At 34.0% G+C, this 27,447-nt stretch overlaps 1 protein-coding gene across 5 annotated transcripts; it reads left to right on the top strand.

Annotated features, from left to right (window-relative positions):
- Positions 1-388: 388 nt before the first annotated feature.
- Positions 389-26,630, top strand: LOC128240018 (paramyosin-like). Of its 5 annotated transcripts, XM_052956498.1 has the most exons (13): positions 389-530; positions 787-934; positions 4,220-5,244; positions 5,530-5,592; positions 6,853-6,915; positions 7,140-7,202; positions 8,617-8,679; positions 19,108-19,170; positions 19,368-19,419; positions 19,811-19,911; positions 22,614-22,810; positions 24,965-25,109; positions 25,671-26,630. In XM_052956498.1, exons 3-11 carry the CDS (start codon positions 4,354-4,356, stop codon positions 22,800-22,802), a joined length of 1,548 nt encoding a protein of 515 aa, XP_052812458.1. In that variant the 5' UTR covers positions 389-530; positions 787-934; positions 4,220-4,353; the 3' UTR covers positions 22,803-22,810; positions 24,965-25,109; positions 25,671-26,630. The 5 variants fall into 5 exon arrangements, with proteins under 5 accessions (XP_052812458.1, XP_052812456.1, XP_052812457.1 ...); XM_052956496.1 differs by lacking the exon at positions 787-934; XM_052956497.1 differs by lacking the exon at positions 787-934 and having other exon boundaries at positions 389-561.
- The last annotated feature ends 817 nt before the right edge of the window (positions 26,631-27,447 follow it).

The following is a 27,447-nucleotide window of genomic DNA, read 5'->3' as shown; positions in this document are numbered from 1 at the left end:
ACAATAAGGATAAACGTTGAATTGAAATTCATTTAGGAAAACAATACTGTTGAAACTCTCTCCTAGATATTTAACTGTTCCTATGATCCTTGAAGAAACGGCCCAGCACTTTAAAGAAACAACACTTGAAGTTAGTATATTAGTTATTGTGTGTTTTATTATACTTTATTTTCCAATATCATCAGGTTGATGTTAGCTCTTGTATCGTTATACAGTGTCATCGTTATGTATTGACTAAAGTTTAAAGCAGTTAACTATCGAAAGCGGTTAAAATCATTTCTTTAAGCATTTCGTTTATGTTAAGAAGACACTGATTATCGTCTCCTACCAAAGCTGTTTACTGCTCCCTTAGTAAATAACGTCAGTTGTTTATATTGATATGCTTGCATGTGTTTAAACCTCATAACTGTTGTAAATAGGTGTGTGCAATATTTTTGGATAAATGTGTTTTTAAACTCAAACACATAAGCGTTTTACGCAAGGATATCTGACTTAAACAAGGAAGTAATTCACTTCTGAATACAATGCAGGTTGGTTTTCCCGGTCTTCAGATATTATTTGGTACGATTTTGAAATCCACATTATTTATTTGGTTAATACGGTTTTGTTATCATTTTAAATTCAAACTAAAATATATTTCACTAAGCTGTGACGACTTGAGTGAATTGCGCTAACGTTATAGTATTTTGAAATTAAATAAGATCGATGCAGAAGCTTTGGTTTTGATGTAGTATTTTAATATTGATGTGTTTTTACGATTTTAACCTTAATATTTATTATCGATAGGTTTAAAAAGAAGAATATGTTTGAGTGTGTTCAGTATTTGAATACATGTGTTCCAAATGATGAAACATATCTGTTTTAAGCGTAAAAAGCCAGAAAAGATTTTTTCTTAAACAAGGAAGTAACTTGATTCTGAATACAATGCAGTTGGGTAAGTTTATACCAAATTAATTCAGCTCGATTGTGTAGAAAGCTAACAGCTTATTTTAAACATTCTCGAGTCCGCTTCCTGGGTTAAATTCACTAGTATTCAGTGTCCATATGAGAGGCCACAATAACGTTCCCCTTACCAAGGATCGAACCCGGGACATCTTGGTCGGGAGGGGGGCTTTCTACCTCTGAACCATCCCGAATGTAGTTTGGTTGTCCGCGGTCTTCAGGGAGTATACGGTATTTACGACTTTAACATCCAAATAATTCATTTGATTTTAATACTCAATTTTCAACACTTTATATTCATTCATTATATATTATTTCAATTAGATGTGACGACTGAAGTGACTTGTGCTAAAGTTTGGGTTTTAGTCTTAGTATTGTTTTAATTTTAAATAAGATCGAATCAAACGTTTCGGCGGCTTTAATGATGATAGGTGATACAAAATGCTACCAAAATCGATGAAATGGCATTGGTAATTGCAAGCCAGAAATACATTAAATTTTACATTCTGAACTACGATTGCTTAGATTCATGTTTGTATAATACATCTAGTTGCTAATGATTTGCTGTTGTTTTGTAGGATCTTTTTTTAAATGATTGGGATTTGATTATTGCTTCTTAATCAAAATTAATATCTTTAATGTTTTCTTATTTAAATTGAATATTTCTTTATTTACTACAGTGGTATAGGCAAAGGTGTCCATGACATGATTGAAAGTAAATATTGAGTTTTATTCAGAATAACCTTATATATATATATATATATATATATATATATATATATATATATATATATATATATATATATATAGTATATAACAATAGATTCAGTAGAAATGAGTGAAAATTCCTTAACTTCCTACACCGGTTGGAACCTAAGACGCGTATCTAAAGGACACAAATAACTTTAGTGCACTATTTTGTGTAATCTTTATAAGAAATGTATGAAGATGGAGGTCTGTGGACCGGTTCTATTCGCGTCTAGGTTCATATAACCCTTTTTCGAACTGGGACGTAACTAGGTCATTGCACCGAACGCTCAAAAGTAGCTTCATGATTGCTCCGTATGCAATTCGCGTTCGTTGAATACTATTAAATAATTCGGGTAGTAAATTACTTTTAAAAGAGTACCGCAGATACCCTATGGTAAACGGATGTATATTAGATTGGAAGCTGAATTAGTGAGGCAGATACCTATGGTAGGCGGATGCAGATGAGATTGGAAGCTGCATTAGTGAGGCAGATACCCTATGGTAGGCGGATGCAGATGAGATTGAAAGCTGCATTAATGGGGCAGATACCCTATGGTAGGCGGATGCAGATGAGATTGGAAGCTGCATTAATGAGGCAGATACCCTATGGTAGGCGGATGCAGATGAGATTGGAAGCTGCATAAGTAAGGCAGATACCTTATGGTAGGCTGATGTAGATTATATTGGAAGCTGAATTAGTGAGGCGGATACCCTATGGTAGGCGGATGTAAATGAGATTGGAAGCTGCAGTAGTGAGGCGGATACCCTATGGTAGGCGGATGTATATTAGATTGGAAGCTGCATTGGTGAGGCAGATACCTATGGTAGGCGGATGTAGATTAGATTGGAAGCTGCATTAGTGGGGCAGATACCCTATGGTCGGCGGATGCAGATGAGATTGGAAGCTGCATTATTGGGGCAGATACCATATGGTAGGCGGATGTATTTTAGATTGGAAGCTGAATTTGTGAGGCAGGTACCCTATGGTAGGCGGATGCAGATGAGATTGGAAGCTGCATTAATGGGGCAGATACCCTATGGTAGGCGGATGCAGATGAGATTGGAAGCTGCATTAATGGGGCAGATACCCTATGGTAGGCGGATGCAGATGAGATTGGAAGCTACATTATTGAGGCAGATACCCTATGGTAGGCGGATGCAGATGAGATTGGAAGCTGCATAAGTAAGGCAGATACCCTATGGTAGGCTGATGTAGATTAGATTGGAAGCTGAATTAGTGAGGCGGATACCCTATGGTAGGCGGATGTAGATGAGATTGGAAGCTGCAGTAGTGAGGCGGATACCCTATGGTAGGCGGATGTAGATTAGATTGGAAGCTGCATTAGTGAGGCAGATACCCTATGGTAGGCGAATGTAGATTAGATTGGAAGCTGCATTAGTGAGGCAGATACCATATGGTAGGCGAATGTGGATTAGATTGGAAGCTGCATGAGTGAGGCGGATACGCTATGGTAAGCGAATGTAGATCAGATTGGAAGTTGCAGGAGTGAGGCAGATATCCTATGGTAGGCGGATGTAGTTCAGATTGGAAGCTGCATGAGAGAGGTGGATACCTTATGGTAGACGGATGTAGATCAGATTGGAAGCTGAAGGCATAATGCTAATACCTTATGGTATGCGGATGTAAATTGGATTGGAAGCTGCATTAGTGAGGCAGATACTCCATGATAGGCGGATGTAGATCAATTTGGAAGCTGCATTAGTGAGGCAGATACCCTATGGTAGGCGGATGTAGATCAATTTGTAAGCTGCAGGAGTGAGGCGGATACCCTATGATAGGCGGATGTATATCAAATTGGAAGCTGCAGGAGTGATGCGGATATCCTATGGTAGGCTGATGTAGGTCAGATTGGAAGCTGCAGGAGAGAGGTGGATACCTTATGGTAGACGGATGTAGATCAAATTGGAAGCTGCAGGAGTGAGGCGGATACTCTATGGTAGGCGGATGTAATTAAAATTTAAAGCTTGCGTAGCGAGGCAGATACCATATGGCAGACGGATGTAGATATGACTTTCACCATAGATGTTGTGAGTTCGAGCCCCACTAGGGGAACGTTCTCTTTGCCTTTCAAAAAGAACACATTACTGGTTTCAGCACAGGAGATAGGCTCGAGAATAATTCATATAGATTAGTGTTTATAGAAGTATAAGTATGTTTGCTGTTCCTATTTAGATAATGGCGTAAGAATCATGTTATGGATTCTGTGTCTCTTGTTGTCATGGCGTGGACATACAATCAGCTTACTGAAAATATGATACAACATATGTAAAAATGAAATGTTTATATAACAACGTTGTATGTTTACTGTTGTTTTTTCTGTATTTATCGATCAGAAATATATTTAAAGTAAAATAGAATCTCTTCCATCATGCACATTGCATACGTATAAGTTCAATATCTTAAACATTGGTGTAGATATACATGGAACTTTCAAATACAAAATAATCGTTCTTTAAACAGTCCAATATTTAAAATGCCAATAAAGTGATTTATTCATTGAAACAGCGATTGATACAGATTGTTACTAATCTGTTATTATTATTTGACAAAAATTCATAACGTCAACCCACAAATCACACTTGCGCATAAAAGAACGTTTAGCTTCATTTATCATATTTAAACCTGCATTAGCAAAGGACATGGCATCAAAGCAGATTCAGTGTGAAATGTGTTGTAAGGAAAATGCAGTTGGATATTGCGAAACCTGCGGATACGTTGGAGAATCTTGTATAGATATTCACAAGACAGGAAAGGTGTTTCAAACTCACAATGTCAGTATGAATGAGGAAAATAATGAAAATCCAAAAGTCATATTACGGGACATCACAGAAGAAAGATGTAAGCAGCATCCGACAGAGAGAGCTATATTTCTGTGTAATGTTCATGATTCCATGATTTGTGGCCGATGTCTTCATTCGGAACATCTTTCGTGTGGAAAAGATGTTGTTGATTTGCTGCATGAAGGAGTTACCATTGATTGCGAGAAAGTCAAAAACATGAAATCTGTGCTGATGGAGGTTAAAGATGAAATTCAACTTGTGAGAGAAGACGCAGAACACAGTAATGATAACAACAAGAAAAGTGCTGATAAATGTGTGATGGCATGTATGGAATTAGGGAATCAAATTAAACAACGTGTCGATGAACTAACAAGTGGCATACGAGATGAAATAAGAAAGAAATATGACGAAAACCTGAGCACCTTTTCTCGTATAACTATTACGTGTAATGAAACCAGCACGTGGTGTGAAAATGAAAAAAGAAAGATTGATGAATTTGTTGACAATAATATGGCTGGATACCTGTACCTAACGTGTAGAAAATTTGAGAAAGGGGTTTCGGAGGTTAGATCCCGTCTGAGCGAAATCAAGCACAAGCACACTTTTAAAGGGTTTGACTTTAAAGAAAACAAAGTCATTCTGAAATGTGTGTTTGAGGACTTGGGAGAAGCTTGTAAACAAGAAGAAGTTACTGAGAGCGAAGATGGAAGTACAAACAATGTTATCGTAGCCACCACAGATATAAAAAAGGTATCGCGTATGAGTTCGATTGTTTAAGTGATATAATCCGTAAGTTCTTTCAAGATCGTTATACCAATGAAGTATTCCCGAATTGTTGAATCATCAACTTCTCTGCACTTAATGATTGATTAATTTTTACATAGAATTTCAGCTATGATTAAGTCAAATGGCATTGCATTTTTTTATAAGAATATCATAATTCTACCAAATATGTCCGATTAAAAAATTATTTTTGGAACGTGCATCTTTTTTTAAAACCCATATAGTGTTCTTGGTTTGCATGTTTGATTTCAGACACGGCAGGAGCTAACTGTGCTGTTGAGGCAGGCAATACACTTCTTAGATAAATCAGAAAAGGTTTGTAAAAGTGTGAACTGCTAAAGTGTAACGCGGCATTGTATTTAAACATTTTTTTTTAAACACACACTACATAAAATACACATTTGGCTGATTCTTCAGAACTTTGTTAAGGTTTATAATGTTGTCAAGTACATTGTTGTTAACTTTTAAATCTTAATTGCACCGGAAGGTACATGGATACACTTGTGATCTACAGTATGTCTAACAAGATTTGAGACAACAATTTCAGCTTTACAGGTTTTATTTAGATATATGCGCACACCATGAAATATTACACCTTAAAATGTTAACAACGATGTCATTAATCACGTTGATAAATTTAATCAAGATCTGAACAATCGGCCGAATAAGTAGCACGAGTGACAGAGGCTTCTCAATCAACAAAATAATCCTACCGTCGCTATTTATTAAAATATATATCTTTTTAAATGTATAACTTCATTAGTACAATTATGTAAAGTTTAGTTGATTTTGCAAGTAAGATTCAACTTGTGACTCTCACTTACTATTAGTTTGAATGTATTGTCCTTACGATAGCATTTATCGTAATTAAAAATTAATCCATGTATTAAAAAAAATCAAAAATTAAACGATCAGTTTACAAAAAATAAAGAAAAGCGCATTTTTTTAAAGCGAAACACGACGCTGTTTTTCAATAAAAAAGATGTTTTCATCGAATTCAAAATAAAAAAAAAACGTTGAAAATAGATATGTGCGTGAACGTTTTCACAAGACGCACATGGGGTTTAAATTTTATAGCGGTAAACGAAGAATGGATGAAAATATCGGTTATTGTAGCTGGAACTTAAAACAATGACATACGTCTCAAAATTGACGCCAGTCGTATATTTTGAAGACGCGTAGTTCAAAATTTGTTCCGAATATTGAAAAAATAAAAACAGTTCCTAACTGGGCATATGCTTTTCTATTCGTTTACCAATTTTCAGGCATTAACTCGAAAACTCGCTCAGGGTCGTATTCCACCTTATGCCTTATCTTTTGAAATGGAGTTCATGTTTATATCTCAGTCCAAAACTAAATATTACAATTTTATTGAAATGTGGTTAAGTTTAATATAAAAATCCAAGGTAAAATGATGCAATTTACCACAAACATCTGTGTACTATCCATGTTGTTATTTTGTAGTATACCCGTAAATCGACGGGAAATTAATTGTATACAAGCTTTCTTGTTGAACACTTAGGTGACTATATCGAACATAGACGGTCCCCATGACTTTACGTTTTATGTTTTCAGACAAGGAAGGCACTGTGTGATGAGCTAAAAAATGTAAAACAGCACCTAGATAATTCAGAGAAGGTGAGACGTAACACAAACTTGTTTTATGAACATAACTTTTACAGATTGCTAGAGAAAGCACGTGTAGTAAACCATTTACATAATTCCCTGCCATAAAACACATGTATAGGGATATAATTGTATTATAGTTAGTAAATTTATATATAAGTTCGATAACGCATTGCAATGTGTACTGATACTATGATCAAAACTATTAACTTTGTGGTACGCCTTTATGATTTTAGGCAAGGAGGGCGTTTGAACAAGAACTACTGAAAGGAAAACAGGGCATAGAGCACTCTGAACGGGTAAGAGGAACAATGCTTTACAATACGTATACAAGCTATTTGACAAATATATTCAATTTATTTCAAACGCTAAAGAAACCTTTTTAGAACGGGAAAGATTCATTTATTCCAAGCTATTATAATGTCTTATAGAAAAGTATAGAATGTTTTACCAATAGACATTACACATTTAAGCAGGGTATATATACAAAAATTGGCTTCTGGACGTAGATTTCCTTATATTTTGTTACATACATAATAAACACATTGCTGCTCTTGCTTAAAAAGCCCGTGGTGAAAAATATCTAACGGGTTTCGAGAACTCAAGCGTGTTTCCCTTTTATTACCAGGGAAACCACATGTCAAACATGACTGACAGCCGTAGTCGTAGGGACACGCGAAATAGCTTGTACTAATTAAGTCGTTATCATTATGGTACAATCGGGTATATTTTTGCAATGATTATTTTCATAGACTCTCAGTTACCATTGAAACCATATATTTTCGAAAGAGTTTTGTATACAGGGCGTGCGACATTATTGTATACAGTGTCATTGTTAACGTTAACAAAAGGTTGATATTCCCACGTCTTGTTTTTAATACGAGGTTGTCATTTATATTTATCTGTCCATGTAATTATTAGTGTTGAATCTAAATTCGATTATATTGCATTATTATCAATGAAATTACTTTTTGTTTGTTAAAAAGCGTTATTGCCATATGCCTTCATTTACGAACAAGAATGGTATTTATTATTTTACGAAAATGAGTAAACAAGACTAAAAAGATTCTGCAAAAATATTAAAAATAAAAACAAATGGTTATCTATGCTTTATATTATTCTTCCATGTAATATTTTGAATAATTGTATAAAGTATTACATGCTGTGTTAATTTTTATATTCATTGCAACACAAATAGCTGATAACGTGGCACACTTTGTGGAACAGTCACATGCTTAATGAAAGAAACGTATAAAAGCCAAGAACATTCTATAATATGTTGCATTCGCCGTATTTACACATTAACAATTTTATATTAGTATTGGCTATATAAAGAATCAGTTTTCAGAGAATAAATGTATATAAATTTGTGACGTTTACCAATACATTAATCATCATCATTGTGCAGATTTCCTTATATATTGTGTTATCTTTATATGTTCGAGACTCGAGTACATCCTGAGTAGAAAGTTTGATATTAAACATCATTTAAGCTGTTCTGTACCTGGGTTAAAAAAAGTATTTTCGGCCACAAGATTGGTTTGTTGTTATTATGTGTAATTGGTTTACAGGATTGCAGGCGGATAAAAAAAGTTCACGTCTTAGTTTAATCGTGAAACTGGCCCAAACCCTTTGGTTTAACATGTATATAATACTATAGTAATTGTTATAAGTATTTAGAACTAATGTAACAAATTCCTTGCATGTTAACAGGCAAGACAGAAACTGTGTGACGAACTGAAACAAGTAAAGCAAGAGCTAGATAGTTCAGAAAAGGTGAGACGTTAAACAAGCATGTTTTTAAATATTATCGTACAGATGTACGGGGAAAGCACAAATAGAATACCATGAACAGTAGTCCTTGCTATATTACCAATGTATAGGAGTATATTACATTATGACAAATTATATAAATTTTCGATAACGCATTGCCATGAGTATATATGAACTGATAGTGCTATTGAAACTACTCAATTATATATATATGAGATATTTGACAAATAGATGCTATGATTAATACTGACTTTCATATGTACGAGCTAGATAAATTCATCGCATAATCTGTTCAGTATAATAATGTCTTCGATACACCTGCACTCTACCGTTGTACCTACAAAATGCCGATAAAAACAATGGATTAAAAGGTTAATTCATCGCAGAATCTGTTCAGTCGTATATTTAAAACAAATTAAACCAAACGAATAGATCTGCGTGGTATAACCCATACTGGCTTTTGTTCGAGCTCTCGAGCGGTAACATAGGCGTGATAGTAAACGCATCTGTTTTGTGTAATTGTAGGGATGTTTAGGGGTTCGAATCCATAAAGCGAGAACATACGCGTGATAGTCAATACACTGTTTTGGGGCTCGAACCACCGAGCGGAAACATAGCCGTGATAGTAAGCGCACTAGTTTGTGTTGATTTGTAGGGAGGTTTGGGGCTCGAACCGCCGAGCGGAAATATAGTCGTGATAGTAAGCGCTCTAGTTTGTTTTGATGTGTAGAGAGGTTCGGGCCTCGAACCGAAGAGCGGAAACATAGTCGTGATAGTAAACGCGCTAGTTTGTGTTGATGTGTAAGGAGGTTGCGGGCTCGAACCGCCGAGCGGAAACATAGTCGTGATAGTAAGCGCACTAGTTTGTGTTGATATGTAGGGATGTTTGGGGTTTGATCCAAAATGGATAGCAACGTTTGATATAGGGTTGATAAAACATTTTTTATATCAAATCTACGTGAATTCATTCTGCGAGACACAAATTGATTAGTTTGTCCATCATATTGAATATTACATTTTACATGTTATAAGATATATTACATCGCTAGAAGTAGAAATAGAATCAAAATGAATACCATAGGTTAAGCCTGTGACACTACTATGCAATTGTGAGCTAATATTGATAGTGTTACAATGTGAACATTTACGTCTTAAATCATTTTTTTGGACGATCACGCTTTGGTATTGCGAGTACTACTTGTGAAACAATCCTGGATATTTTTTAGGGCGTCTATAAGACAGAATACGATTAAAATTATGTAGTGAGTTGACACTGTCTTGATTAGAAACTTTCAAAAGATATTTGGTAATGATGTATTAAAACATATTAGAAGTGGTATGGCTGATTTAGCATTTGTTTTTGTTTTGAACAGAGTAACGCATCATACTGTGACATATTTCTAACTAGCGTCAATCCATCCGCTATGACATCTTTATTCGAAATAACTTTGTAAACTAGTTAAAGACCTTCTGAACACATTGTCATTTGAGATAATATGTCTATAGCGTTTAACCTAGCAATATGGAATGCCACATTTACATGACATAGGGTGAAAAAAGGAAAAATCTAAGTATAAATGCATATTAGTTGGCTTACAAAATATATCTGTTATAATATCACCAGAATCACCTTTAGATATCGTAACATCTAAAACTGATACATATTGCTTTGATATAAAATGTGTAAACTTTATATTTGATGAGCATTGTTTAAAGCATTTATAAAACAGTTATGTTCCTCTATTGATCCATTCCAAATCATAAATATATCATCTAGAAATCTTAACCAAACATCTGGTTTCAAAGGAACTACACTTTATTCTTCTGATTAACCCATAACTAGGGAGGCATATAATGGAGCCTTAGGAATGCCGATAGTGGTACATATAGTTTGCAAATAGCTTTCACTGTCAAAGTCAAAACTAATGTTTTTAAGAACAACTTTTAACACTTTGCTAATATTACTTGCACTAATATTTCGATTTCCAGTATCTTTCTCTAGAAAATATGAACGACTTCAATACCGTCTTAATGCGGAATATTCGTGTACAATGACAAAACATCAAGTGTAACTAAATAAGAATCTTTTTTTTCCAATTTGATATTTTTAACTTTGTTTATAAAATCTGTAGTGTCCTTTATGTACGATGGTAAACTCTGATATGTAACCAGAAAAGCATCCTATCGTAATATTCCATTTATTATATACATTACTATCTTTTCCTTTCTATTTTTCGGTTTCAATTTGATATTAACAATGGCTTAAAAGGTAAATTCAATGGAGTATCTGTTCAGTATATATTATCATCGCAATAATTTGTTCAATCACTACTGGCATTATCTAATTAATACGTACTTTTACCTCTGAAAACATGACTATAATTCACTTTTGGCAATTCAGAAACATTAACGTCAGTTATAGGTCATATACATATACATGTGTACATATATTACTATATATAGTAACACATTTGTGCAGGGTTTTCGCAATTATTTGCATGACTCAGCGATTATCAGTTTTGCGGCGAGGCAAACGCGAGCGCAGTTAGAAAACTATGCTAGTGTTTCATAACCAGTGTGGACTATTAGAGCGACGTTTTTTTTATATAGTGTTGACATTCTAAAAAACAACAAAGGAAGCGGCAAAATTGATTTCACTTGAAAAACAACAACTGTACATGCATATTGACATCAATAATATGAGGTATAAGTTTATTTAAGTACAAACAGTCGTTCTACTTGCTACGTGTTCATGTTTATTAAATTAGATCTTGACATTCAAGACATGAAACATCAGTTATTCGTACAGAAAAATGCGGATAGACGTGTTAAGTAATTTTCAAGGCAAACATGTGAAATTAATGGGAACATAAAATGCAAACAAAATGTTGTTTTCCTTTTTGGCTTACTCATCGTAGTCAAATCAGAAGGAAATAAGAATGCACAACTGGATTTCAGGTAAACTTGAAAAAGACTTTAAACTTACAAAATAAGGAAAACAAACATATGTATTAAAGAGGTTAGTACACGGCGTAACCGGGCCATTGAGTAATACGGCACGAGATGATGTTCTACAATAAACAAATACCTCGTCCTTTTGAAATTTACGTACAGAGTACACAATTTAAGGAAACAGAAATTCGCGGCATCTGTCAACGCTGAATAAAAAAAACGCAGCCCTATTGACACAGTTTAAACTAGCATACTTTCTTACACTACGTGCGTTTGCCCCCTTTAAAATTTGTGGTTATGAAGTTAATACCGCACTCCATGATTTCGCCGGTCGCCGTATGGATTTTAGAACGAAAATTGAATTCACGTGCGAACGTTCCACAGGCAAAGCGATAACTCGGTAATCGGCCTGGGCCGCAACACTAATAATCGTCGAGTCATGCAAATAATCGCGGAAACCGTGCACAAATGTGTTACTATATATTGACACTAAAGAATAACTTCACTAATCATTAAAAGAAATATATTTAATTCTGGTTGAAAATAAGTGACGAGTTACAAACGTATTGTATCTGAATAGAAACAACTAGTTCGATCGAGTATTTGAAAGGAAGATTCACCCATATTATTTGATTGTTGAATGGTTTTCCATTAATTAGGTCGTTTAACATTTGATTGAACCCTACAAAGAAAGTCAATGAACAATATTCATACCGTTAGTTGACCATCATCTTGTAAATAAAACTTTTTTAACAATGGTTGTTGTTTATCTGGTGGCCATTATTTAATCACAGAAATAAACGAAGTATTTTCCCATTCGTTCAATTCAATGTTACAGTATGTACAGATAAGACTGGAGTGTTTTTATGCGAAAAGGTGTATAGTGCCGTGAATCAACCTTTTCAAACACTGTATCAGACAATGCAGATAAAATATGACATTGTTGAAGTGTGATAATATAGCTAATGCTAATGCAGTTTAATTATCAACATCCAAGTAATACATAGACTTTCCACACAATATCACCTGGTATGTGTTCCATAAACACCCCCATTACGCGATTGTCAGATGTCTACAGTTAACTAGTTCAACACTCTACACGATCGTATTCAAAATAACATTACAATGATTTTTATTGAAATGACTGTTCAAAATAACTTTGATATACGTTGATAATTCCTCTGTCCAATAAATTCCAAACAAATAGTGTTTGGTGTCCACAAATGTGTTGTATATATAGGGGATGTTATGATAGGATGCTTTTCTGGAGACCTGTATCACGTCGAGTTCGGTGTTTACTCACCGAAGAGTATCCTGTCGTAATATTCCAATTATTATATACATTACTATTTATTCCTTTGTTATTTATTCCGTCTCAATTTAATTTAAATGTACCGCTATCTGTCAAATGTCCAAATATAGAATGGCTGGCGCGTATGAATATGTTACGTATTTTTTGTGTATTGAAGTCCAGACGTAACATAATTCACTTTATAGAGCAAAATAATAAGAAAATGTCTAAAAACACACACACAACAAATTGCTTATAAATACGCAAATAATTATTCAATGTCACAGCACAAAAATCAATAACAATCATTAACTGTACTATGTTTTACAAGTATAAACAAATCGTCGTTTCCTGAAGACGTAACGCGGCCATTTTAAAAACGAAAGTGAATGTTCGTATGAATTTTTGACGATCATTATATGCAGAACTGAGGGAAGTTCGTGAGTCAATCGCTATTACTATCGATGACGCGAATTCGTCTTTTGTTTTTATTGGCGAGCTGCTCATGTTTATGGGAATGTTACAATTCATGATTTTCGAATTGTCAAACAACTAGTTGACTAGATCTGGGAAGTGCTCTCAGCTTCGTGTCTATCTTCATGTTTCTTTGAATACCATGTTCCTGGATATTTACATGCTACTGGTGACGTGAGTAAAATTAGGTAATGTTATGTATATACAGTTAGACAGGTATTTCCAGTTATTTTTGTCATGCTATTTTTAGCTACGCGAAAGTAGTTCCTAGACTTTAAACCGTACTAACATGATTCAGAAAACGACAGTATGGTGATACGGATTTTCTATACGGCGTGTTGTATTTTCAGCAATGCATATATGCATATAATAAATCGGAAAACAACGGAACCTTGTTTACATCTCCTTAAAATGTTCAGCCGCTTACCAATGACATTTGTTAACGAAAATAAAACTAAACATTCGATGTATAAATGGTTTAAAGTTTGGACTCAATACTATAAAAATCAAAAACGTAAAATAATAAAATATACGAACAAAGCACGAGTACTGTGTATTTTAGGGATGTGATCTTGCAGATTTCTCATTAATTAGTGGACATTAATTGTGGCCTATCGGTATGTTTACCCTTTTCCAACATGTTATTTAAAGCATGATCGTAAGGACTTGAGACAAAACAAGTATTTTATACAAGTTTCGTATTACTTAACTCGAGATCGTATATCATGCAGGTAATCGTGCAGAGTTTCGTTTAATAAACCATTTGTCACAAATGCTCAATGCTCAGAACTAACAAACACTCGATGAAAGAAAAGAAACGTACAAACAACACAGACATACCACAAATGTATCAAACCATGTTTATCAACATATGCTGGGTTCACCACACATGTATCAAACCATGTTTATCAATATATGCTGGGTTCACCACACATGTATCAAACCATGTTGATCAATATATGCTGTGTTCACCACACATGTATCAAACCATGTTTATCAATAATGCTGGGTTCACCACACATGTATCAAACCATGTTTATCAATAATGCTGGGTTCACCACGCATGTATCAAACCATGTTTATCAATATATGCTGGGTTCACCAAACATGTATCAAACCATGTTTATCAATATATGCTGGGTTCACCACACATGTATCAAACCATGTTTATCAATATATGCTGGGTTCACCACACATGTATCAAACCATGTTTATCAATATATGCTGGGTTCACCACACATGTATCAAACCATGTTCATCAATAATGCTGGGTTCACCACACATGTATCAAACCATGTTTATCAATATATGCTGGGTTCACCAAATATGTATCAAACCATGTTAACAATAATGCTGGGTTCACCACACATGTATCAAACCATGTTTATCAATATATGCTGGGTTCACCACACATGTATCAAATCATCTATATCAATATATGCTGGGTTCACCACACATGTATCAAATCATCTATATAAACATATGCTGGGTTCACCACACATGTATCAAATCCTCTATATCAATATATGCTGGGTTCACCACACATGTATCAAACCGTATTTATCAACATATGCTGGGTTCACCACACATGTATTAAACCATCTATATCAATATATGCTGGGTTCACCACACATGTATCAAACCATCTATATCAATATATGCTGTGTTCACCACACATGTATCAAACCATATTTATCAATATATGCTGGGTTCACTACACATGTATCAAACCATGTTTATCAATATATGCTGGGTTCACCACACATGTATCAAACCATATTTATCAATATATGCTGGGTTCACCACACATGTATCAAACCACGTTTATCAATATATGCTGTGTTCACCACACATGTATCAAACCATATTTATCAATATATGCTAGGTTCACCACACATGTATCAAACCATATTTATCAATATATACTGGGTTCACCACACATGTATCAAACCATAATGATCAATATATGCTGGGTTCACCACACATGTATCAAACCATATTTATCAATATATGCTGGGTTCACCACACATGTATTAAACCATATTTATCAATATATGCTGGGTTCACCACACATGTATCAAACAATGTTTGTCATCGTATGCTGGGTTCACCACACATGTATCAAACCATATTTATCAATATATGCTGGGTTCACCACACATGTATCAAACCATGTTTATCAATATATGCTGGGTTCACCACACATGTATCAAATGATCTATATCAACATATGCTGGGTTCACCACACATGTATCAAATCCTCTATATTAATATATGCTGGGTTCACCACACATGTATCAAACCGTATTTATCAATATATGCTGGGTTCACCACACATGTATACAACCATCTATATCAATATATGCTGGGTTCACCACACATGTATCAAACCATCTATATCAATATATGCTGGGTTCACCACACATGTATCAAACCATATTTATCAATATATGCTGGGTTCACCACACATGTATCAAACCATCTTCATCAATATATGCTGGGTTCACCACACATGTATCAAACCATATTTATCAATATATACTGGGTTCACCACACATGTATCAAACCATAATGATCAATATATGCTGGGTTCACCACACATGTATCAAACCATCTATATCAATATATGCTGGGTTCACCACACATGTATCAAACCATATTTATCAATATATGCTGGGTTCACCACACATGTATCAAACCATCTATATCAATATATGCTGGGTTCACCACACATGTATCAAACCATATTTATCAATATATGCTGGGTTCACTACACATGTATCAAACCATGTTTATCAATATATGCTGGGTTCACCACACATGTATCAAACCATATTTATCAATATATGCTGGGTTCACCACACATGTATCAAACCACGCTTATCAATATATGCTGGGTTCACCACACATGTATCAAACCATATTTATCAATATTTGCTGGGTTCACCACACATGTATTAAACCATTTTTATCAATATATGCTGGGTTCACCACACATGTATTAAACCATATTTATCAATATATGCTGGGTTCACCACACATGTATCAAACCATGTTTATCATCGTATGGTGGGTTCACCACACATGTATCAAACCATATTTATCAATATATGCTGGGTTCACCACACATGTATCAAACCATGTTTATCAATATATGCTGGGTTCACCACACATGTATCAAATCATCTATATCAATATATGCTGGGTTCACCACACATGTATCAAATCATCTATATCAATATATGCTGGGTTCACCACACATGTATCAAATCCTCTATATCAATATATGCTGGGTTCACCACACATATATACAACCATCTATATCAATATATGCTGGGTTCACCACACATGTATCAAACCATGTTTATCAATATAAGCTGGGTTCACCACACATGTATCAAACCATATTTATCAAAATATGCTGGGTTCACCAAACATGTATTAAACCATGTTTATCAATATATGCTGGGTTCACCACACATGTATCAAACCATATTTATCAATATATGCTGGGTTCACCACACATGTATCAAACCATCTTTATCAATATATGCTGGGTTCACCACACATGTATCAAACCATATTTATCAATATATGCTGGGTTCACCACACATGTATCAAACCATATTTATCAATATATACTGGGTTCACCACACATGTATCAAACCATATTTATCAATATATGCTGGGTTCAACACGCATGTATCAAATCCTCTATATCAATATATGCTGGGTTCACCACACATGTATCAAACCATATTTATCAATATATGCTGGGTTCACCACACATGTATCAAACCATATTTATCAATATATACTGGGTTCACCACACATGTATCAAACCATATTGATCAATATATGCTGGGTTCACCACACATGTATCAAACCATATTTATCAATATATGCTGGGTTCACCACACATGTATTAAACCATCTTTATCAATATATGCTGGGTTCACCACACATGTATCAAACCATATTTATCAATATATGCTGGGTTCACCACACATGTATCAAACCATATTGATCAATATATGCTGGGTTCACCACGCATGTATCAAACCATATTTATCAATATATATACTGGGTTCACCACACATGTATCAAACCATGTTTATCATTGTATGCTGGGTTCACCACACATGTATCAAACCATGTTCATCATTTATGCTGGGTTCACCACACATGTATCAAACCATGTTTATCAATATATGCTGGGTTCACCACACATGTATCAAACCATGTTTATCAATAATGCTGGGTTCACCACACATGTATATAACCATGTTTATCAATAATGCTGGGTTCACCACACATGTATCAAATCCTCTATATCAATATATGCTGGGTTCACCACACATGTATCAAACCGTATTGATCAACATATGCTGGGTTCAGCTCACATGTATCAAACCATCTATATCAATATATGCTGGGTTCACCACACATGTATCAAACTATCTATATCAATATATGCTGGGTTCACCACACATGTATCAAACCATATTTATCAATATATGCTGGATTCACCACACATGTATTAAACCATATTTATCAATATATGCTGGGTTCACCACACATGTATCAAACCATCTTTATCAATATATGCTGGGTTCACCACACATGTATCAAACCATATTTATCAATATATGCTGGGTTCACCACACATGTATTAAACCATATTTATCAATATATGTTGGGTTCAACACGCATGTATCATAGTATATTTATCAATATATACTGGGTTCACCACACATGTATCAAACCATATTGATCAATATATGCTGGGTTCACCACACATATATCAAACCATATTTATTAATATATGCTGGGTTCACCACACATGTATCAAACCATATTTATCAATATATGCTGAGTTCACCACACATGTATTAAACCATATTTATCAATATATGCTGGGTTCACCACACATGTATCAAACCATGTTTATCATTGTATGCTGGGTTCACCACACATGTATCAAACCATGTTTATTATTGTATGCTGGGTTCACCACACATGTATCAAACCATGTTTATCAATGTATGCTGGGTTCACCACACATATATCAAACCATGTTTATCAATATATGCTGGGTTCACCACATTGGAACGGTCAGCGAAACAGGAGTTCACTGTCGACTGTTTATTGATTTCCAACCTTACACTTGTCCCGAAACCATAGATAGTTGTATGTTGTGAGTATAGAGGGCGTTCAACACAGTTCTATACAATGACATACTATATTATAACTTTAGAGTGATATATCCACAGGGTTTTTTAATAACAAGAGGGTATATCATGTGTATTATATACGTGTCTACGGTTTCACAGAATGTAGAAAATTATGATATCAAAATTATACGATTTTAGTCTGATGTAAAACACAGCTTAATATTGTAGACTATATGCCGACTATGCGTGATATCCTTAATGTAGACGAAACATTTATAGGTAAAATATACGTTAATAAAGTGAAAGTACGAAACTTGAGATCACACATTCATACTTAAATAGTGTGACATCTTTAAACAATGATGCTTTATATGTTTGCAGTATGTTACTTCCTCGAAAGTGCGGTTCATGTAAGCAAAGTTAGTACTGCCGGATTGTTGAACTCGAATACTATCCAAGCTCTATCTGTATGAATACAATAAGTTCCATCAATGTTTTCACCTGTTTGACATGACTTACGTTGCTTTATGTTCCGTATAGTTACGACTGAATATGGAGGTGGAGTTAAAACAAACGAAAGAAGCCTTGGCTCAAGTTGAAAGGGTAAGCAATGATAGCAAATGTACCTTGCACGGGCAAACACGAACAGTATTAGCTAACTATTGATTATTGTAGTAGCATATGAAAAAGCGGTGGTTATAACGTCATAGACTCTTGTTATATTGTGTATCCTTTGTTCGAAATGCACCGCATATTCCAAACATGAATAGTTCTATTCATGCTTTATTTTCTGTTTTAAGGAAAAAGTAATAGTCCAGACAAGACTATCACACATCAACAAACACTTTAACTGTAAGTTATACTTAAATAAATACGTATTATACAAATACCTAAACATCAGCAAATTGACAACGCATTATAAAATCTCCATATTAATCATTGAAAATTGATATTTATTACATTGCTATATATTATTCATGCTTGAATTGGTGGTAAATGATGTTTAATATTTAGGCAACTGCTAGATGGTACGATTTATATTTAAAGTTATTAATGATATCAATGATTAAAGCAATAAGAGTTGCTTAGCATCTTACCCTTCAAATCTGCTTGTATAAAGGCTTGTGTTTGCTATTAACAAAACAATCAGAAATTGCAATGTGTGTTCAAATCTGTTGTAGAGCGTACACGATTTAATATATATATGCAAAAAGTTACAGAAAATGCTCATTTTGTTTTTAAGGGACTCAACCAACTGGAACGGTGGAGGTAAAGATCAGCAAGGATGAATACTGTTATTCTATCATCGTATTGGTTTTTACATTCCCGGATGGCATTCAGACGGTAATCATTTTGTGTGAATTCTTTATTTATAATCACGTGTTTGAAGCTACTTGCAAACACAGTACTATACTATTGTATACATGTGGACATTTACCTTCTTTGTTGCGAAATATTGCCAGTATCAGATTTAATCTCTTCGCAAAAATTTCAATGTTATTTTTGTATTTTTTAAATAGTTTACCTTAACTAAGGAACACGTTATCATGATAGAAAAACAAGATCTGCACCAAGTCAAAAGGACAGGCAGTGGGAAAAAATCAACCAACATTACTGACGTTAAATCATATAAGCTTAGTGATACAAATCAAAGTTACAAGCTTGTACAATTCAGGGTCATGTCATAAATTATCTAATTTCACAGGTGTTTTTGTGCTAAAAATAGCATTACAACCGATTTATTTGTTTATTCTAAATCACTCATCTCGGACGGTATTAGCCTTTTCTAAGAAGAGCTCAAAACATGTACTTAAAAAAACCTACATTAAAATGCCCATTCACGATGTGTATATGTTAAAATTTTAATAACGTTTTAACAAACAATAGTCTCTTTAAGACGTTTCGTTTTAACACTTCAATATGTACATTTACACTTCATTCCTGAAGGAAATTAACGATGGTTGTTGTTTAGCAATTTCTCATTATTTTTGTGTAAAATGCAATGGCATTTCCCATCAAAATCGCGTGCATTTGTTCGATACTTCTGTCCTGTGGGCGGGGCATATTTACTACGTAACTATATTTTCAATGAAATCGTAGTAAAATTAGTGTCAACCTGCATAACTAAAATCTGCAGTAAAGCAGTTAAAACCAAATGAGCAACGATAGTTTAATTGATTTTAATGTAGATTTTGAGTTCATGATAGATGGAACAGTTGAAGAAATATTAAATGACAATGATGACGACTTATTTCAGAATTTGGAATTGTAATTGGCATATTTTTTATTGGGTTATGATATGCAATGGCGCAGTTTAAAATGCTGGTGGAGTCCTTCAAAAAGTCAAATTGTAATCCTTAAATAAGTAAAAGCGATACATCCATACTCATAACGATGTGCTTAGTATTTATCTTTTTCTTCTGTTTATTTATTTTTGTACAACATTTTAAGCCTTGAAAGACAATCGCCTTGTATGTGAAAAATGATATTGGTGTATAGGTTATGTCAAGAGTCGTCATATAATGCACAATTTATTCAACTAGTTCTGGAAATTTGTTAGGAAGCACGCCTTTGGCGAGCTTACTAAACTGTTTCAAAACGTATTGAATACAACTGTGTTGCTGAAATATAGTACCAGGAATAATTTAAAATATGATATATATCCAATAATTTAACTCCATTTATAAGTTAAATGCATCCACGATGATATCCAGTAAATATCTCAATACAAATACTCTCCTTTAAACGGAATTTGCTTTCTTTTAGATTGTGACTTCAAACCGTTTCATATCTTCATGACGTCTTTTCCTGTTAAAGCATATTAAGTACCGAATGTCTTCAGTTTTTTTTCAAGAAATAAAGAGGAAATATCACTTTTTAGATGACAAATGAATTATTTTATTTAATAAATCTTGACCATATAAGGAAATAAGATGTAAACGTATGACTTGTTGAAACATTGACAATTAAGCAAAACCAATCCTATTGTATTGTTTACAAACGTGTGGAGGGATTTTTTTTCTGTTTTCTGAACAACAGAAAAAAGAGCAATGTTGAATTATATGTTCATGGACGTAGGGCTGTATATAAAGAACAGTACATCTTTTCTCTAATTCATGATAATATAGCACAGAGCGATATATTGATCTGTAAATGTTATTCACTATATGTTCTGTTTTGGTCAAGGGAAATTATACACCAGCATATTAATTTATTCACCGAAGTTATATTTATATTACCGGAAATTATTAATCACATTTTCCCTTTGATCCAAATATAAGTTACATACACAGGCTGGGCGAAATAATGATGAGAATATATCAAATACGCTTTAATGAATTAGCTATGTGATGCATACCAGCAATTTGCTTTGAATTCGCTAATTGAATCAAACCAATGTAAATATGTATGCAAAAAGCTACAGAAACATGCTCAGTAGCAAAAAGTTTAAACATAAACCCGGTTTAGTGGCAATGGGCAAACGCCAAAGACATAGAACACAAAATCACAAACAAGAAACATAGAACAACACAAAACTCTACAAACAGCACAGTGCATAAATAATATATATATTAAAAAAAATATTTGGCATGTTTATCAAGAATGGTAAGGAACCGCATTGGAACGGTCAGCAAAATGTAAATTTACTGGGGGTTTAAACCAGTTTGTAGTAACGTAATATGAATATTTGTTTGCACGTACTTTTTCTTAAAATACTTAAATGTAGATTTTATTCTATATATGCCAAACCTATTTCAATGTACATAACAATGCCTTTGCTTTTTATTTTAATGTCATCTTTATTAAACGTTTATTAACGTTTTTTCTTTATTCTCCCGCCTTTATTGTACAGTATAGGGCTTATAAAATGCCCAAAAGCAAACATTCAGAACAGAAATCGGATGGATATTTGAATTAAAATAAAAATTGTGCCATTTTATCTAGCAGTCACTTTTCTTGTCCAATATCTTGTATGGTATAGTAGTACTAAGTAGTTATATGCATTCCATCACGTTTAATACAACGTTTGTCATCGCTACTTACAGACGAACCATCCGTCCCCGGGAAACCCGATTCAAGGAGGCACCTTCAAAGGACGTTTGATTAGCGACTGTGAGGGCCAGCTGATATGTAGGATGTTAAAGGCGGCGTTCAGGAGAGGGAGGTTGTTCAACTTGGGGAAGGAAGGAAAAGTTGTCCTTGATGGCGTATCATTGTATAATGATAACGTGTAGGACCTTAGGTAAGACTAATCATACAGCTATAAAAAGAGTCAGCTCAGTGTGATCGGGAATAGACGGATGTTCACAGGAAAGAAAAGTTGCCTTGAAGGGCGTCTCGCTGTTTAAGGGTTCATGGTATGAATGTTTTGGGAGACTAGTATTATCGGTTAATCTACGTAAGAGTAACTATATATATATAGCATATAACTGTTTAATGGCACAGTGGTGAACTTCCGTATCGGTAAGATAAGTTAGTCTTACAGGATGTATAGAAAGTGTGAAAGTATATTTTGTGGTGTCAATATGCTGTTCAAGGAGACGAATGTTTACTGTAAGAAGGGAAGGAAAGTTGTACTAGATGTTTTATTGCTGTAAACGTGTTCAGAATATAGATACCGTAAAGGGTTAACATTACTGATTTGCCTACAGTAATAATATGCAGCATATATGCTAGGCTCAATAATTTCAGTAATAATTGATTCATAATTAATTGCTTTCAAAAATATAGTTCTACTGTTTCGATAAGTAATTCCTTTTTTGCTAGTCTAAATTATTATCATCCACGAGGGGTGATTACAAAATTCGTAAACTTTTCACATAATTATTAATTGCAATATAATTCGTATTTTCCCCAAACAAATCGCAAACTATATCTAGAACATGTATGCAAAATGTCATCAAATATGGTTCTTTATAACAGAATCTATAGTCGTTTAAAAACAGTTATGTCGGGTACATGGAGCACGACGTCGACGTCCATGAGGTTGAGTGTTTATGTTATTGTCAGGCGATGTTCATGATGTTTTATAAGTAGTAGGGCATTCGTGATAATTATGATTCGTTATTGAAGTTTACATACGTCTTCGTTTTGCCTTTCGTTTTTTTTTTTTCATCTTGAAGCTGACATTGCATTGAAAAGCTCTATCAGAATTACATGATGGACTAAACATTTAAATATCCAAATTTTTAAAATCAAATCACAGGGTCAGGTACACGATCTTATAACATAAAAATTTGTGCAAACATCGATTTTTTTAAACACAATCTTTGGTTCAATCGTATTGGTTCAATCCTATAATCGTATATATTTGATTTTCCTCATAATCATAATTCATTAAAAGTTATTTGGCAGGTTTCGCATGAAAACCGTTGAAATCATAAGTATGAAACCCTCTACGCATACAAACAGTAACTTACTTCACTTGTGCTATAATTCCCATCACCACATATTGTTTAGTTATGCCCTTTGCTCGAGTGATAACAAACGGACGAGCATTGAGCATCCCTTACAGTATTCTTGTTTAACAGTTTTATTGCTTGTATACCTTTTGTTGGTTAAAGTCTAATATCATGTCTGCTTAATGATACATTTATTTTTTGAAAACAGCTGAATTTGTGTTATTACGTCTATTAACACAATAACATTTACGGATTGTCTTCACGCAATAAAGTAAAAATAGTATCATGGATGTTTTCCCAAATGCAATACCGATCAGTCACCGTATGTTGAGAAAGCTTTATTGTTTAAAGAGTTTAGAATGAATCCGATACTAATTTATATATTAATTTAATTGAAACGGTGACGAATAAGTGTATATAAAACGTGAACTTCGTTTATGAAGAGAGTAAAATGCTGATAAACATCCTTTCACTGTCAAAATTGGTGTGAAATATTGCTGAACACTGCAGGACCCAATTCAAGAACTTTCCTAAATAAATCAACCGCGAAGTAGCTCTACCGTAAAACATATCGTACAAAAGTATCAAAATCATATTTTTGAATACGTGAATAAGCTCAATTTGTTTAAAAATGAATAAAGTTATATTTGTACGTGTACCTAGTTATATTATTTAATTAAAAATTAATCACACTATACAGGATTTGTATATTATGTGACCCTCAGCAAGTTCAGAAACTGTAGAAGGTAGTCATATATAAAGGAGTATGGAACAAATATATGTGTACATAAGAATAATTTGCTTTGTTTTTAATTGTTTACTTTGCCTTTGAAACAAAGTTCAAATTATCATACAATACGTTGTGAGTATCAGTAACGTGTTATACTTGTATTTTATTCACGATATTAGGCGGACACAATAAGGTGACTTCAAAAGTTTCCTGTTAATGAAAACATGCTGTCTATAAAGGTGTAGTTAACTTTTATCTTTAAAAGGTGGCAAACATCTTCGGCATACGTTAAATACATACGGACATTGAAAGCGGAACTGATAGCCAAAGGCATCACAGAGACGGACATAGATCAGACGGAGAGGCTATACAAGACTTTCACTGTCCATGGTCCGTGACTTTCATAAGCCGTAAGTCGGTATTCTTTCTCCGAATGATAAAATTAAGAGAAATTAATTAAAAATATTATATTTCTATGCCACAATAGTTAACATTTTGTTTGAATATACTATGTACATGCGAATAATTATTTATTAACTTTATTTAAACACATTCAATCATAATTAATATGACAATACATTATGTAAATATCAATCTTGCCTGCATAAATTAACTGTATCCGATTTTGTTATAATTCTTTTTTTACCAAACGTATATAGCGCCCTTTTCATATCCACGTTTAAAGGCGCTTTACAACGATATAATCTGAGAAATACATCTTTAAGGTTATCCTTAATGATTATATTCAATGATATTCTGTCGTCATCAAATTATTATATTTCCATGTCACAATATTTCATAATTGATGTAGATCTATTTTCCCGTATGAAAAAAACAACATTTTTCACTTATATGTAGCATTGTGTATGTACTGCATTGATTTTCATGTCAAACGGCAGTTTTAAGAGAATGTAATGTGATTTTCACTCAGTCAATGATGTATTTTGCATGAACATGTTGGATTTTTTCAGGTGTATCTGTGCTAGATGCTACGCAGAGTTCTCAAAGGTGATGATAGTGGAGTTGGCAGACAAAGGCAGCACATAGGCAAAAGTAGATCATAAAGGAAGGTCACAGTTCAAGGTCAAAGTTTAAGCCATAGATGTCGTGTCCGCTCCATATCTCCTGAATTTCTGAAAGAATGTTCATGAAACTCCGGTCAAATGTTCACTCCGTCGAGCAGAGGTGCAAAATTGTCATTAAATCCGATTTAAGTTCAGCGTCATAGTTCAATTTCACATATTCGAGCCATAGATGACATGTCGGCTCCATTTGTTTAAAATCACTCGAAGGATTTTCATGAATATTGGGTAAAATCTCTACCTTATCGACACGACACTCAGAATCGGCTCCCTATCCCCCAACGTCAAATGTCGTGGAACAGAACAAGAGAAGCATAGGAGGAGGCAACTGTTTTTGTTTTCAAACATCTGCCAAAAATCTGACGATAAACGTTTTAATGAGTAATATGCAAGAAAAAGATCAAATGGAAGAAATATGTCAGAGTAATTATTGTGTTAAAGAAAGCAGAAAGAGCATAAATGTGCATAACATATAAATAATATCCCCTCATATAGTTTCGTGATTCGTTTGTAGCTCCGTTTTTGTTACGTGGTGTTGTCTCTCGTTAGGGGTCAGTTTATGCGTTAAACATTGTGCCTCTTAAACGGGTATTCGTAAAAACAGTTGGTCAACTTGACCCTGTAGTTGCCATTGTAGTATGTGTTTAACAATACATTGTGTAAATTGTCAATCTTGTCTTCATAATTAATAGTATATGATTGTAATTGTACAGTTCTTGATGGTTATGTTTAATACTATTTCATCCTTAACATAATATTAAATAATTCGTATAATTTTAGAATGTTATATTAGTCCATGTGTTATGTAAGTGTGTATTGTATTATATTTGTATTAAAATGTACATTTTATGTCAATTATCATACATTATTATATCACAACACTGATATATACCCGCTACGAAAATATTCAAGAACATATTAGAAATAAATTATTAGAGTGTTCTGTATAGAACTCTCACATATTGTAATAGGCATAATGGTTCATAGAAAGGATAATATTGAAATTACAAGCAAAAGCTCAGTTGTAAATACCCGTACTAAGACCTCGTTCGAAGACACAATACTTAAGGCCTAAAAGAAACGCAATGAAAGATGCATGACGTCACCCACATATTTCAAACAAGATAACATGAACATGGCAATAGCAGTAAATGGTGGAATCACAGATTTATAACGGTCCGTGAAAACAGGGGTTCACATGCGGTTTAATTAAATTTAAAATGTTCGACCTCAACTTTCTGAAACATGATTTGTTACTGTGTGTTTTAATGGTTTTATTCGGGTGCGGCAGGTCCCAGTTTCAATCCACGCCCGCACTGTAACGCCGCATAGCAGCATCGCCGCAAAAACGTGTTTTTTTTCGTTTATGCGGTAATTTTCAACGCATAAACAGGGCGACCACGTTTATGGGGCGACGTTCAACGCATAAAACAGAAATTACTTATATGGGGCACAACGTTGCCTTTTTGCCACATAAAGAGGATTAACTTAACCATATATTACAAAGCTAAAAATATAGTTCAAATATTTCAACAAAAGCTATGGTGATGACGTTGTTGATGATGATGATGATGATGATTATGATGATGATGATTATGATGATGATGATGATTATGATGATGATTAGGATTAGGGCATAGCATATTAATGTCATTTTGAAGAATAT

This window comes from Mya arenaria, chromosome 7 (assembly GCF_026914265.1).
Source record: "Mya arenaria isolate MELC-2E11 chromosome 7, ASM2691426v1".
Lineage (NCBI taxonomy): Eukaryota > Metazoa > Mollusca > Bivalvia > Myida > Myidae > Mya > Mya arenaria.
The sequence above is the reverse complement of the archived record's forward strand: the minus strand, read 5'-3'. Positions and strand labels throughout refer to the sequence as shown.

Bases quoted from the DNA above. Each gene is read 5' to 3' on its own strand.
- LOC128240018 (XM_052956496.1), top strand. From the start codon at position 4,354: ATGGCATCAAAGCAGATTCAGTGTGAAATGTGTTGTAAGGAAAATGCA. The intron at 7,203-8,616 runs GTAAGAGGAACA...GCATGTTAACAG, and splicing joins GCATAGAGCACTCTGAACGG to GCAAGACAGAAACTGTGTGA. The intron at 19,171-19,367 runs GTAAGCAATGAT...TTCTGTTTTAAG, and splicing joins CCTTGGCTCAAGTTGAAAGG to GAAAAAGTAATAGTCCAGAC.